Source organism: Lutra lutra, chromosome 13, assembly GCF_902655055.1.
Source record: "Lutra lutra chromosome 13, mLutLut1.2, whole genome shotgun sequence".
Taxonomy (NCBI): Eukaryota; Metazoa; Chordata; class Mammalia; order Carnivora; family Mustelidae; genus Lutra; species Lutra lutra.
This window is the reverse complement of record NC_062290.1, coordinates 65318964-65335037: the sequence shown is the minus strand read 5'-3', so window position 1 is coordinate 65335037 and position 16074 is coordinate 65318964. Positions and strand designations below refer to the sequence as shown.

The 16074-nt window shown below is 42.6% G+C and overlaps 1 protein-coding gene across 1 annotated transcript; it reads left to right on the top strand.

Annotated features, from left to right (window-relative positions):
* The first annotated feature begins 1204 nt into the window (after positions 1–1204).
* On the top strand, positions 1205–14722 carry LOC125082990 (acyl-coenzyme A amino acid N-acyltransferase 2-like). Its single transcript, XM_047698894.1, has 5 exons — positions 1205–1222; positions 7360–7859; positions 8130–8331; positions 9837–9921; positions 11817–14722. Coding segments are annotated over exons 1-5 (1383 nt in total). The 5' UTR covers positions 1205–1220; the 3' UTR covers positions 12411–14722.
* Positions 14723–16074: the final 1352 nt, after the last annotated feature.

The following is a 16074-nucleotide window of genomic DNA, read 5'->3' as shown; positions in this document are numbered from 1 at the left end:
CTGTAGGTGGCTAGAGGCTACTACATTGCTAGAGCAAAAAGGGAGGGAGATAAAGAAGCAGATTTTTATAACATCATATGCTACGTGTTATGAGATGGTTGGTTGGACTAGTAAGTAGGCTGGGGTTAGTTGGAAAAGGTTTTGCTTGAATCCGATTATTATAAAGGGCACCAAACACAAAGGGGAAAGCAAAAACACAGCATAAATGGCTCTAGTGCACATTTCAGTAACATATTATGTGCTCTGAGTGGCATTGTGGAGAGCCCAGAGGACAGAAAGTCGTTACTGTATACAGTAGGCGCTTTATCGATGTTGACAATACAGCATTGGATAGGATAAGCTTTAAGGTTTCTTATGACTTATTCTAGAAAATCTGTGACAGACTGGTTTTGAGAGCCAAAAGCCTTATTAACAAAGGTATTAATTCCTATCACAGTATATGGATTAGTTGGGATCTAGTTGAGAATAAGACAACAGAATTAGAATACAGGGAAAGCAGAAAAAAGTCACGAACATTAAGCGTGGTTAAGAGGTAATAAGGAGACAGTTGGAGGGCTTTGGATATTGGGGGCAGGGCTAACTTGCCATACACCAGTGGAAATAATATTGTACGAGTCCTTACTTCCCACTTCCCACCACCATATTTTGGTATTTCCATTTCACCTTGTCCTTCTACCCAAGAGAGGTCAGTTGGCCCTCCGAGCTTCAGGAAAGAATGACACAAAAACAAAGGCCAGGAAAGTATTTTTTTGAGTTACAAAAACCCTAATAGGAGGATGTAAATTCCCAAAGTCACAAATAGGTGCGGTTTGTTTGGTATCCACCTTGGGGTTTCTGTGTTATTTTGTGTTGTTTTGTTTTTAGGAGAATACATCTGAATGCCTTTAGACTGGGCAGATCTTTATTTCATTACCATCTTATATTGCATTCTTTCTGACCTTTCCCTGCAAACTTATATTACCCACCCATCCAGGTATCTGAATTTGGACCCCTGGCATACATTGCAAAATGGGTTTGGAAGAATGCATAAAAATATAGGAGCATGGTGTTCCGGCCAAGTCTTTTAGCACTGTACAAGTCACTGGGACTTACTTGGACTGCAAGAAAAAGCAGAGTGCTCTGAATTCTGTGCGTGTATCTCTGCCACCTGGAGGAACAAGGACTGAAAAGAGAAATTACACTGAAGCTAGGATAATAGGAAAACATTCCATTTTGTGTACATGTGGGTTTGTGGACCATTAAATTCAACCCTACTATTCCATTATCAGTCCTGCTATACTATGCATCAGGCTGTATCTGTCATTAAAAGCTTCAGAGTCAGGGAAAGGAAAAGAAGAAACTAAAGACAAGAACGTAGTGAAAAAGAAACAAGGGTGGGAGAGGCCAGGAAAAAAAAAAATGCATGTTCACATTCTTACTGTCATTTAGGGAAAATAAATAAGATTTTTTATTTCTAAAGATTTTATTTATTTATTTGACAGGCAGAGATCACAAGTAGTCAGAGAGGCAGGCAGAGAGAGAGGAGGAAACAGGCTCCCTGGCCACTGAGCCACCCAGGCGCCCCATAAATAAGATTTAAATGAAGGGTCAGATGACATGGGTTAAAATTCTTTTTGTACCGTTAACACAGACAAACTTGGCTAAGTCACGTGGGCTCAATCTCCTGACTTATAATGACCATGAAAGGACCTTGAAAAGTGGAAAGGCTTTATTATCGGAATTAATATTACCCAGTGGCTAGCTTTTAGTAAGTGCCCAGTACATTTTTTCTGTTAGAGAAAAAAAATGGGACCAAGGAGAGGATAGAATTTCAGTAGTCCCTTAAAAGAACCAGGCCCTTTCCTTGTCGGATGATTGTGGTGTATGATTGCCTTTTCAATTTTCCTGGAGCTGTTGCTGCATTTTAAAATTATTTGTTAAAGATGCTCATGAAACAGGACAACTTATACCACCAGCTAGTATAAATCCCATCGGTTAGTAGCTTCATTGTCTAGACAGACTTGACAGCAAATCATCTCTTGTGAATTGACTCAGAAGACGGTAATTCTCTATTTCTGATCTCATGAGGCATGTCTCCAGTCCTTCAGTCCTCTTCTTCCACTTTCAATTTATCTTCAAAAATCAGCCTATTGGACCATCGGATATGTTTTTTTTTTTAAGATTTTATTTATTTATTTGACAGAGATCACAAGTAGGCAGAGAGGCAGGCAGAGAGAGAGGAGAGAGAAGGAAGCAGGCTCCCTGCCAAGCAGAGTCCGATGTGGGGCTCCATCCCAGGACTCTGGGACCATGACCTGAGCTGAAGACAGAGGCTTTAACCCACTGAGCCACCCAGGCGCCCCTCCACTAGGATTCTTAACTAAGAAAAAAAGAAACTGTTTTTGAACTTCAAGCGTTATGGTTATGGTATGTGGTTATGTGGTTATGATACACGTCATGACGGATAGTGATTGAGTGGTCTCATTAGTGATTTCCTTACAAGTTTTTCATCCCATGAGGGCCATGTGCAAAAGGGTCATGTTCATTTTCAGTTTTGGGTACAAGACAGAAGGGGTTCTTTTTTTTTTTTTTTAATTATTTTATTTATTTATTTATTTGACGAGTAGGCAGAGAGAGAGAGAGAGACAGGAGGAAGCAGGCTCCCCGCTGAGCAGAGAGCCCGACGTGGGGCTCCATCCCAGGACCCTGAGGTCATGACCTGAGCCGAAGGCAGGGGCTTTAACCCACTGAGCCACTCAGGCGCCCCCAGAGGGGGTTCTTGATGGTTAGTGAGCATTCTATTGCATGGGGAGGAGGGTGGTAGGCTGATCATGTCTGCCCCTCCTTCTTGAATTACCTACCCCAATCTCCCTTTACACTTTGAGAAATGAGTTAAGGGAGTAAACAAACCCTCCTGGTATAAGGGAAAATGAGAGGGAAATCTGCATTCCGAAAAATGAATTCTTACACAGCACAACTCCGCTGCGGAACGACACTTGGCTATTATTTGTAAGCATTGAAAAGTGTGGACAGAGTAAGAAAGGCATAAAATAGAGGCAGTATAAGAAGAATATTGTAACAAGCAATCAGTCAGTAGCCCGGACCAGGCTACTCCATGGAGTAGATGACCATTATGCCATATGATGCCCCTCGAGACTCAGTGTGCAGCCACTCAGACTCCGTAGCCGAAGCGGTGGAGCCATACAGACACATTCACACAGTCAGGCACTCTTCAGATTCAAACAGGTTGGACACCCTCCCTTTTGGATATCCCTGGCTAATGGGAGGCGATCAGTCTCCCCTTCCATTCTTTACGAGTGGGTCTGGCTCTGACAGTGTTTTTCTCTCTTTTTACATACAGAGTTGCTTTTCTCATTTCCATCAGTCTTAGTTACACTTAACAGAATTTTGTACTCTTAGAAATACCTTAACCTCTAGTGACGGCTAAGTATTAACTAATTGTAAACAATTAAAACAGAATTCTTTAGATGGCAAATTTGTCAATCAGTTAAGCACAAAACATGTTTACCAACTGATTTCAAAAGCACAAACCTAGTTCCAGCAACCAGCGCTCTAGCATTTTATCCCATTTGGTTAAGACCTAGATGTCCATAATTTAATTCCATTTGTCATCCAAGCAAAACTTTAAAGTTTCAGGTTACCAAAGACTTTGAAAGCTACTTTAATAATCACCCATTAAAACTTTGAGACAGACAATTAACCATCAGTTTAGTCATCTCTTTGCTAACAGATTTCAACAGATTTTAACAAGTAACATGAACTTATTTGACCTTCAGTAAACTTTGAAATTTCACATTTACTACTGATAACTCAAAAGACATCCTAATTAACCCGACAAACTTAACTTAGTTCAAATGCTGATTTACGTTCTACCTGGGCCCACTCCACTTTGAATGTTTATCTGAGACACGGGTGGGAGGATCTGGAGTGGGGGGTGTTAGGTCCAGGGCCTGCTCTTCTTGCTCCTTGACAGTGAAGAGAGAAGGAGCCGTGGTGCAGAGAGCACCCAGGATGGTCTAGAGGCCAGTCATGCAGGCCCCACGCACGTTGGTGCGGAAACAAAAGGGGGAGACAGAAGAACAAAGTGCTGCTAGGAGGCAGAGAAAGGATTCCCGGTTTTAGAGCTCATCAGCTCCAACAGAGGAGCAGACGCCATGCTTTCCCGCCAGCAAGGCAGGGAGGGGCTAGGCAGTCTCCGTCGGGCCAGAGAGGGCAAGGAATGTCCCCGAAACAAAGTTGTTTCAGCAGCTGCTTGGGAATATTCCTTATGTTTCTGTCTCGAGTTAGACCAACCCCAGTTGGCTCCAGTTATAGCCTTAAACACACGAAATGAGTGAGGGAGAAGCCCCACGTCTATTTAGGAGGAACAGAGAGATGGAAGTCAGAGTCTCCTTACTCTCTGCTTGCCGCATTCCTCCAAACATAACAAACACCACAACAGATTACAAAGAGACAGGACAAAGACAACCGCAAACCCAGAGGCCCTCCCGGGGCCATCCAACATTAAAGGATGGCCTTTCAGACATGCAGAAAGTCCAAAACTTTCCCTTTCGTACGTCAGTGCTCAGGTTATGGGCCCTTTCCCTAACGTCCTAGAAGTGGTCAATCATCAGAGACAGAGGGGTCATCTGCGTCTGTCCCATCACGTCCTCAGTCCACAGCAAGACAAATACACTTATAACAATTAACTAGAACACACTCACAAGGACAAACGATCCGGCGCGGCCACGAAGACAAAACTGGAAGGAAGCTAAGCCCCGACCGCAACAGCAGCCGAGCTTCCAGGCAGGGCCAGACGGCTATAGCGTTGTTACCAAAAAGAAGCCAGGAAAAGACAAGGGACACAAAGCCAACAAACACACAAATCCAAACCGAGTTTGCTAACACCCACCGGCCGGTTTGCCACACCACATCCACAGGCGCCGTCCCACTCACACAACACTCAGGATCCCTACCTCGACCTCCAAACGGCGTCCATTGCGGACGTCGTCGGGGCACCTCTTAGTCAGGGACGTCTCCCGCGACTCCTCTTCGGAGGCCTGTTTCAGCCTCTCTGGTCGAGGACCTGTTTCAGACCTCCCTATTGGGGGTGGCCAAAACTCCTGCCGTGGCTTCTATGTAAACCTTGGTATCGGGGGTCATCTGTCTCCCTGAGGAGGGTGTTAAGATCTCGGTGGAACCTCCAAATGTTAGGGTACAGAGTCGACCACCCCTCAATTAGACAGAGAACACTCTCGATAATGCAAGTCACACAGCGAGGTTATCTCCAGCTCGCTGGGGTCCAAGTATCTGCCCGGCGCGTTGGTTTCAACAAGGACCCCGAGCACTCAAAGCCAAGGGTTTATATAGCATTTCAAGGCACTTTCCCATAGCTACACACATATCTTGTGCCCCACTTTGACAGTTTGACTTTGTTTAACCTTTTGCCACGCCGGCATCACCCTGGCGCCATCCTGGCGGTTAAGTGAGATTTAGGTTTAGAAGAAATTTAACTTTATTTACATTTCCTTCTGCCTCAGCCTCCCTCAGTTTATGGTGGGGAGGGCGACCTTAGGCCTTGAGAAACTGAGCCACTAGTCTCTGGAAATTGGGCCATAGAAGAGATAGCCCTTTTTGTTGTAAATCACCAGGACATTTGCAAACCAAGGGAGACCCCCGTCTTGCATGATTGTGATCTCTGCAAGTTAACTCTTTGTTTTCTTTAACATCTGGTCCCTGTGGCGCCATTGCCTAACCGCCCTGGTGGTAGATGATTAAGTGGTTTCTCAGGTTTTAGTTACTTTCTCTTAACTCAAGTCACGTGCGCAGCGTGGGCTGGTTAGGGACGCTCAGTAGAATGGCTTCCCGGCCTTCAGGATGGCCATTCTTATGCTAACCCACTCTTACAGTGCAAGGTGCCGGCTTTTGCTTTGCCAAGATGGCTGTACTTATCTCAGGGCTAGACTCAAGGTGGGTACAGCCTTGTTTTCCTTGGCCTCCACACCTGGAGCTGGTTTCCAGGACTTGTTTTTAAGTCCCTTGGGGGAAGGGGAGCAGGGACAGTTTAAGGGTTAAACAACAAAGTTATTGTTTAACTTCAATGGAAGCCTCTGGCTAAAATAGAAATATAAAAATAATATAAAATATATAATATATATATTAATATAAAATATATAATATATATTATATATATTATATATAATATATATAATATAATATAAATAGGTCCTTACTTTACTTTACTTTTCATGCTCTAGGTTTTCTTTGACCAATGCCTGATTTGGTTCATGTTTTCCCAGTTCTATTTTACTCTGCATCTGTTATCTATAAATAGGTTCTTTTTCTGGGGCGGGGGTGAGCATGAGGTATGGAAGAAAGGAGGAAAGGGAGGAGAGAGAGAAGAAAGGAAAGGAGACAGGATGTAAGGAAGGAGGAAATAGCCCAAATTTTGCTCATTAATGGAGCAGAGCACAAAATAGCTGGCCCAATGTCTATTACAGTCTCTACCACTGATGACATTTTGACATTTATCAGTCCATCAGAAAGGCGTAAAAGCAGAGACAAGATCATGGAGTTTTGGGGCACCTGGGTGGCTCAGTCATTAAGCGTCTGTCTTCCGCTTGGCTCATAATCGCAGGGTCCTGGGATCAAGCCCTGCATCAGGCTCCCTCCTCGGCTGGAAGCCTGCTTCTCCCTCTCCTACTCCCCCTGATTGTGTTCTCATCCCCGCTGTTTCTCTTTGTCAAATAAATAAACGAAATCTTCACCCCCCCCCAAAACATCATAGAGTTCTATTTTCCCTTAAAAGGAATAAATAATGGGAATACAGAAAAAAAGAGCTGGAAGTTGATCTTATAACGACAGGGAGGGATTAGAGACAAACAACACCATAGTATATTTCTTGTTCCTGTAACTCAACCCCAGGTAGGTGTGGGGCTTAAAAAGCAATACTGATCCTTCCTGTAAGGGCTTTTCCATGCATTACCTCCTCAGATCCTAAAATACACCCCGTGAAGTAGGTCAAATGGGTATTATCTCAACTGAAGAATTAAAGCTCAACTTACCCCAACCATGAAATGAAGGTTTTCTATAGTGTTACAACGGAGAAGACAGGAGGCTGCGGTATCAGCCTTAGCTTGAATTTCCAGTTCTACTGCTAATTATTCATGAGGCTTTGAGCATGTCACTCAACCTGTTTCCTCATATGTAAAATGAGAATAATGAGTTTTCTTGCACGTCTTCGTTTCCTTCCTCTGAACGTTTTGTATATTTTGCATGAGGTCTCTTGAAGCAGAGCTTGGCGAGACCTAACGCAAGCCTTATCTCAATCTTTCTCCTGGGATTTAGGTCTCCAACTCCAAGTCTCCTCTCACCCTCCAGGGCAGGGAATACCACTCTGTCCCTTTGCAATTTGCCAATGTTCCAGCTGACAGCCACCCCAGCAAGTGCCCTTGCAGATGAGCCAGTGCATATCCGAGTGACTGGCCTGCCCCCGTTGCAGCTGGTGACCCTAACAGCATCTCTGAAGGATGAGAAGGGGAATGTGTTCCGGTCCAAAGCCTTCTACAAGGCGAATGAGGTTGGTGAGCTGGACCTAATGGAGGCTCCTGCATTTGGAGGCGACTACGTGGGGGTCCACCCGATGGGCCTCTTCTGGTCTCTGAAGTGTCAGAAGGCTTTCAGGAGGCTGTTTAAGCAAGATGTGATGAACAGCCCCTTTTTGGTCACTCTGAACCTCTATGACACAGTTAGTCTTCAAGATTTCAGCACAGAAGAGCCCATGGCCAGCCAGGTGGTCCAGCGCTGGTTTTCGGCCCCTGGGGTACAGCGGGTGCAGGTCCGAGAAGGTCGGGTGCGGGGAGCCCTTTTTCTGCCTCCAGGTAAGACTAATCTTTGTTGATACAGGAAATGTTGTTGATGAATATAAAAACACTAACAAATGGCATCACATTCTTGGAGAACTAGTATTTCCCACAGTAGTTTAAAACCAACATGCCATTGTGTGTGTGTGTGTGTGTGTGTGTGTGTGTGTGTGTGTGTGTGTGTGTGAAAGTGGAATTTATTCTCTCATCTTGTACTCCCCCTCTTAGCCACTTGAACCTCTTTCCACTCTTTTTGATTCCATTCTCTTTTCTTTTTGTTGCTTTCAGGGGAAGGGCCTTTCCCAGGAGTCATTGATTTGTTTGGGGCTCGAGGGGGTCTGGTTGAATTTCGGGCTAGTCTTTTGGCTGCGCACGGCTTTGCTGTGTTGGCATTAGCGTATTTTGCCTACGAAGATCTGCCCAAGTTACTGCAGGAGATCGACCTGGAATATTTTGAGGAAGCTGCTAACTTGCTACTAGCTCATCCAAGGTAATTACGAATACTTTTTCATTCTAGCTTACAACATTATAGCCGCCCCCCACCAAAATCAGAAATGTCTGTTTTGCCTATTTTACCAATCTGTTTCGATTTGGGCATAGCACTGTTTGCCCTTGAAATGGGGATGATGTTGTTGACCTTGTGGGATTGCTGGGTTGCTGATCAGCTTACTGGCACAGAGGACAGTAAACGATGGGTGTGTTATGGTTATCTTCAATGGAAAAAAAAAAAAGCCAAGACTCCTTACATGACTTATTCATCAGTAACTCTTCAATTTTTATCAGCTGCTGATCTCAAATGATGAATTCTCCGGCTTGACATGGTTTCAGACTTCAGTGATTGTCTCTACATGGGCAATGCTGAAGTTAAGTCCCCCTCAAGAGTCCTGAGACTCAGAATGCGCAGAAGTTCAGTTTCAGAGCTGGGCCACAGAAGGAGAGCAGAATTATCAGCAGAATGGATGTGGCCACACCATCTGATTAGCTGAATTAGCTCATCAATTAGTATCAGATCTAGGGGCAGAACTGAGCCCCAAGTAAGTGTGCAAAGCCCAAAGCCACAGAAGGAATCTAGAAAGGAAGGATCATTTTAGAACTCTGTCAAGTATTGCTGTACCGTGCAAAATGTGGTCCACGATCCAGAGGCCTTGGTAGGACCAGAGAGCTGTTTGAATGCAGACTCTCAGGACACAGCCCGGTCAGCATCTGCATTTTAACAAGATCCCCAGGTGACTCGGATACACGTTCAGGTATGAGAAGGACTGAACTAGTATGTCTCATAATCCAGCTTTTTTTCTAGGAATTAAATATCAGATGAATTATAATCTAGACCTCTTGAAGAGGTCTCAAAATACTGATGTTTGTGTTGGTGACTAAAAACAGAATAATAGAAATAAATATCACGTGGTCAGGTGCCTGGGTTGACATTCTGTTAAGTTGAAACGTAGTAATTCTGATTTTTCAGTTTGAAAATGGTCGAATATCAGCTATGTTTTATGGTTCAGCCTGTCATGGTAAAACAATCATACCAGGTTAACAGTTACTAAACAGCTCTCTGTTTGACTCTATGCTAAATACTCAAAAATCACTCTTACTTAAGGGGCACCTGGGTGGCTCAGTTGGTTAACTGTCTGCCTTCGGCTCAGGTCATGATCCCAGGGTCCTGGGACTGAGCCCCACATCGGGCTCCCTGCTCAGCAGGCATCCCGCTTCTCCCTTTTCCACTCCCCCTGCTGTGTTGCCTCCCTCACTGTGTCTCTCTCTGTCAAATAAATAAGATCTTTTTTTTTTTAAAGCACTCTTATTGGGCACTCACCATTACTTCGTGATGTGAGTCCTGTTGACATCTTCGTTTTTCAGATAAGAAGGCACCCTCAAATTAAGTCATGTGTCAAAACTAGACAGCCCTTATGGCAGTGCCTTTGCTCCAAACTCTTTGGTTATCCTGATTTCATGACTCATACCGTTCTCTCCCTGGAGACTTTGACTCTTCTCTAGGAGACACGAGGCCGTGTCTCCTATTGGAGTATTATCAGTATCTTCACCTTCAGTAAAACTGCCGTCATCACCACCAAACATACATGTGATTTTTCTTTTTTTTTTTTTAAGATTTTATTTATTTATTTGACAGAGAGAGATCACAAGTAGGCAGAGAGGCAGGCAGAGAGACAGGGGGAAGCAGGCTCCCCGCTGAGCAGAGAGCCCGATGCGGAGCTCGATCCCAGGACCCTGAGATCATGACCTGAGCCGAAGGCAGAGGCTTAACCACTGAGCCACCCAGGGGCCCACGTGTGATTTTTCCAAGCATATTTGGCTCTCTTTAAAGGGTTGTCTAGAAGGAATTAAATCCCAGATAAAATGTTTTCAAGTTAAAAAAAAAAAATTTTTTTCATTTCAAATGTCACTAATTGTGACTTTAGCTGAGGAGGAAGGGCAATTGGCAACATTCAGATTCAGTATCATCAGAAGAGATTCAGTTCCCACCTTGGCCCCTTGATACTATTGTAACCTTAAGCAAGACCTGAGACTTCCTGATCTCTGGGCTCTTATTGGAAAGGCAAGCTGAGACCATTTGTGTGTAAAGCACTTAGCTGAGGAGCCAACACACAGTAAACTCTTGATAAATCCACCTTGTCATCTGTGCCCATCTGTTTTTCCCTCTCTCCCTTCCCTATATCCTCAACCAGTCCCAAAGAGCTTCAGGGGCTATTACCCAATCGTTCTCCCTACGTCACAACTTCTTCACCCTCCCTGCCACTCACTGTTGTAGTTTGCTCCCTCCTCACTGCTCCCCTGTGTGGTACCACCATTGTGATGAGATTCTCCTCCCTCCCTCCCTCCCCAGTCTGTTCCTCTTAGGAGTGCTTCCCAAATGTAGAAACGCACTGGATTTCCTGGAAGGGATATACTCTTAGGATGAGATTCTTGGGCCCACTCAGACCTATTGAAGTAGAAACTTGAAAACTGGATCTCAGAAAGCTGTAATTAAAGCAAAACAAAACATAACTTTTTTTTTTTTTTTAGGTGAACTGATGACAGGCCTGGGCATACAACTGTAAACAAATTAAACGTTATCAGGTTGCCATGTGTTTGCCCCTCTCTGTCCAAAATGTTCTTCCTTTCCCTACTTGTCTCCCAAACTTCTTCCTTCCCTGTGGTCCCTTAGCCTTTCACAGAATTAAGGACCCCTTCGTAGGACTTACTACTCTTCCTATTAGATGGGGCGCCAGGATTCAACTGTTTATAGAATCCAAGTCTTGCATTTTTACCCTTCCAGCGCTTTCATGATTAGCTCTTGGATTAGTGGATACTCAAAACCTCTGTACCTGTAAATTGCTATTTATTTATTATTATTATTTTTTAAAGATTTTATTTATTTGACAGAGAGAGATCACAAGTAGACAGAGAGGCAGGCAGAGAGAGAGGGAAGCAGGTTCCTGCTGAACAGAGAGCCCGATGCCGGACTCGATCCCAGGACCCTGAGATCGTGACCTGAGCTGAAGGCAGCGGCTTACCCCACTGAGCCACCCAGGCGGCCCTGTAAATTGCTATTTAAATATGAACAACACCTACATAATACTCAAAAGGACCCAGGAACCTCTTTAACTAGCTGGGGAGAAGAATTGGATTCCTAACTTTACCTGCTTCTACAGGTGATGTTGAATGTTGCTGGTGAATTTAAACTCTTTTTGCTTTTCTGGAACACTCCCTCTGATGAAGAGTTCTTATTTCTATTGTTTCACTAAATCTGTACAACAATCCTGCAGGGTAGAGAATATTATGGGGATAATAAGACAGTAAGGCTTCCAGAAGGCAAGGGGGCAATGTTTTCAGTCACAGAAGCTGGTAAACCCCAGCGCTAGGACTGCCATCCCATATATTGGATGTCTGACTGTTTCCATGACACTAGCTTACTGGCCTGCAAGGCAGCTCCTTCAAGTATGGCCTGTGATGGGTTCGCTTCATTTTGTGCCTCAGGTCCAAACGCCAGGAATTGGAGTGATCTCCGTGAGCAAAGGTGCAGAGATCGGGCTGGCCATGGCCTGCTTCCTGAAGCAGGTGGTAGCCACCGTCTGTATCAATGGGACCACTGCCATCTACGAATTTCCACTCAGGTACAAAGATCTGGTGATAGCACCCATCCCCATGTTTATGGAGCGCTTGCAGTGTGACATCTCCGGGGCTGTACGCCTCCTCCACTTCAGGGGGGACCCCCGGGATAAGGTGAATCAGCGGAGCGTGCTTCCTGTCGAAAAGGCCCAGGGTTCGATCCTCTTCATTGTTGGAGAGAACGACGAATGCTTGAAGAGCAGGGAGTATGCTGAGCAGGCTCTGCACCAGCTGCAGAGCCACGGGAGAAACAATGGAAGGATGCTGGTGTACCCGGGGGCGGGCCATCTCATCGAGCCACCCTATGCACCCCTGTGTTACGCTTCCCCAACCATGAAACTTTCTTCGCCCCTGCTCTGGGGAGGGGAACCCACTGCCCATGCCGCAGCTCAGGAGCACTCCTGGGGAGAGATCCTGAAATTCTTCAGGCAACACCTTATTCAAGCCAAAAGCAAACTCTGAGCCAGGGCTCAGGGTGACGATGAAGTGGGGAGACAAAAAAATAAGACTAAGGCAGGGAGAGGATGGGAAGAGGAGGTTCTCCTGACTGCTCTAGGTTCACAGTTATCCTGAATCAGTTGTTACGAAGTAAGGCAAAAATCAAGGGCTAATGGCACAAGGTCAGTATCTGACAAATTTGTATGGAATTTGAACTTTTTGTAAACTGAATCTTAGTTTCTATGCCCCAGGGTACATTGCTGTCTCAAAACTGTGATGCCTGAGCAAATTGAATCATCTTTTGTTTCCCAGGTAGGGATACCTTGGACCCAGGGATTGCCCATCTAGATTAATTTCCTGGAACTTCCAAGTTACTTGTGGAAAAACAAGTCACTTCTGTTTAAAATTGAGTTTCTGACATTTGATATGAAAAGTTCTAATGTCACCATCACATGTAATGCTCGTTATTGATTGCCAATACTTTATTTTTTTTCTCAGAATAGTGATGTTTCTTTTTATCCATAAAATATATTCCTTTTTCCAATTTTAATCAGGAACGGGATTGAATTTAATCACGTGCTTTTATAGCATTTATTGAAATTAGTTATTGAAGTTAGTTAATATATTTAAAGCAATTAGAATAGCCCAGGTATGTAACAATTAGTGTATCAAAATTGGCTATAATTATTTTCATAATGCTTTCTTCCTTCAATCTGTTAATGTGGTGAATTACATTCATTATGGACTCATGTTTCTTTTGTGTCTGATTTTACTAGATGATTTTCTCATATTGACTATATGGGTTTTAAAATTTCTTTTGGGGGCGCCTGGATGGCTCAGTGGGTTAAAGTCTCTGCCTTTGGCTTAGTTCATGATCCCAGGGTCCTGGGATCCCCACATAGGGCTCTCTGCTCAGCAGGGAGCCTGCTTCCTCCTCTCTCTCTGCCTGCCTCTCTACTTGTAATCTCTATCAAATAAATAAATAAAATCTTTAAAAAAAATTTCTTTTGGAGCCAACCTGGTCATTCCTATTTTCTCAGAATTTCACCCATATTTTCTAGAACACATTTTTCACTTATAATTTTGAACATATCCCCTATTATTTGCATTCTTTCTCTTTTTTCCTCTCAACCTGACTTACCAAATATTTTTCTATTTTGTGGATCTTTCCAAGAACAATTTTTGGTTTGTTTCTTGGTCAAGTCTTTTTGTCCTGATTCCTTGATTTCTGTTGTTTTAAAATAAATTCATTCCATCTCCAATTTTTTTGTGTTTATTTTTCTGGCAGTGTTCTTGTTTTGTTAATTTCTAGGTAGTTCCTGATTTACTACTCCCCCACCTTTAAACCCAAGAATAACTTTACCAAAGTACAAGGTATCAGGTAAGGGGAAGGGGTAAGGAAATTTGCAGTTGAGGAAATTTGCAGTTGACTGTTACCACCTGAACCCACGGATCAAACTTAACATCTCTTAAAATGGTCATTTTTACATAATGTGCTTCATGATGAGATGTAAGGTGGAGTGCCTAGCGCTACTTAGATTACTTCTAACAACGCTACTAAGCTTGAACGTAATCAAACCTTTACATCAAACTTCTTATTGATACAGTGCCTAGAGACCAGTTAAACAATATTACGAAGAGACAAATCCAGGTTGTGGGTCATTGTATAATCTGGTCTCACCATAAGTTAATTAGCAATTGACTTGTTTTTTTTTCAGAAGCTGGTTTCATGAAAAAGTTGGGGATTTTTCCTTTGTGCAACCCCCCTCCCCCGCTTTTTTTTTCTTTGGCATTGGAGTGAACTATGGAACTATCAAGCATTAAAAAAAGACTTAAGGGACATATCAACCAAATGCTATTTGTGGGTTTGGTTTGAGCAAAATAACTGTAAAAAAAACATTTTGGGGACAATTAGAAAAATCTGAATATGGACTGGATATTAAAGGATACTATGAAATTGCTGTTATCTTGTTAGCTGTCAAAATGGTATTGTGGTTATGTAAAAAGTCACTTTTAGATAAAGATGTATACTGACATATTTAAAGGTGAAGAGTTGTGATATCTGGGAATTGTTCTAAAATACTACAGAAATATGGCAAAATGTGAATAATTATTACTTCTAGATTGTGGCTATACTGAAGTTTGTTATAATATTTTTTATGAGTGGTTGTAATTTTTCATATAAAAAGCTAAAAAATAAAAGATACAATCGATATATTTACCTTTCTTCCCCCAAAGGCAAGAACTTTGGCAGGTATTGAATTTTTTTCTCCATGACAGCTCCATTAATTTCAGATTACTGATTCGTTTCACAATAAATACATATTTAACATACACCTATGCTTCAACGTGTCCTTCCTGCTTATAGTTCCTTACAGCCTGTCTTTTAAATTCTTGGCTTTATCTTTCATTTATTTGGTCATTTCCTAAAGGACAAACTCATGTAATTATTTTAAAAGATTCCTATTCACCTGAATCTTAACAAATTTAAAAATGTCTCTATTTTGCTTGCTTTGCAATAATGAATTTTATACTTGAAGAATTTAATGTTACTAGACTTTGACTTTTTTATTTTGGCATCCACTGTTGTCAGTGAGAACTCTGAGTCTTCTTACTTCATGGGATTTTTTTTCTCCTTTTGTTCAGATTTCCCCAATTCTATTTTATTTTTTTTTACTCTGTATCTGAAAATTTTTTACAATTTTTTCGTTCCTAGTGTTCTGAAATTTCTTCAAGATATAAGTAGGGGTGGGTTTATCATTACTATGTTAATTCATTTTACTTGGTACTGTATAGTCCATTCCAAATTCAAGACATGGTTGTCTTCCACTTTATTTTTTTAAAGATTTCATTTATTTATTTTAGAGACAGAGAGAGAGAGAGATCGATCACGAGTGGGAGGAAGGGCAGAGTGAGAAGCAGGCTTCCCCCTGAGTAGGGAATCCTATGTAGGGCTCCATACCAAGACCCTGAGATCATTACCTGAGCCGAAGGCAGGGGCTTAAAAAACTGAGCCACCCAGGCGACCTGACTTCAGCTTTAGATATTTGCTTCTATTACTGTTATGATCATTTTAATCTTTATGTTTTTTCTACTCTCTCCTTCTGGAACTCCAATTAGGAGAATTTTGGAGTTTCTGGATATATCTTCCATGAGTATTAAATTTTTCTCATATATATATATTTTTTGTCCCTCCCCCTGCTGTCCTGAGCTCCCTGTATTCTTGGAGAACTTTACAGTTGAATCGTTCACCTCACTAATTTGTGCTTCAGCCGTGTCCAAACTGCTATCTAGCTCATCTCTTGGGTGTTATTTTGATGACCATTATTTTTAATTTTCCCAGTCTGCAGTTGGGTTTGATTCCTTAAAACCTGTTCTCATTTTCCCCCTCAGCTTTACTGAGATATAATTGACAAATAACACTGAATAAATTTTAAGGTGTACAACTTGATGATTTGATATACATATACATTATGAAATGATTACACAAGTAGGTTAGTTAACACATCCATCCATCACCTTACATACTTACCAATTTGTGTGTGTGTGTGTGGTGAGAGCATCTATTCTCACAGGAAATTTCAGGTGTACAATATGGTGTTAGTAACTATGGTCACCATGCTGTACATTATCCTGTTTTCATTTTATAGATAGATCAGTAGATCATCCTTTCTTATTCCTGGTTTCA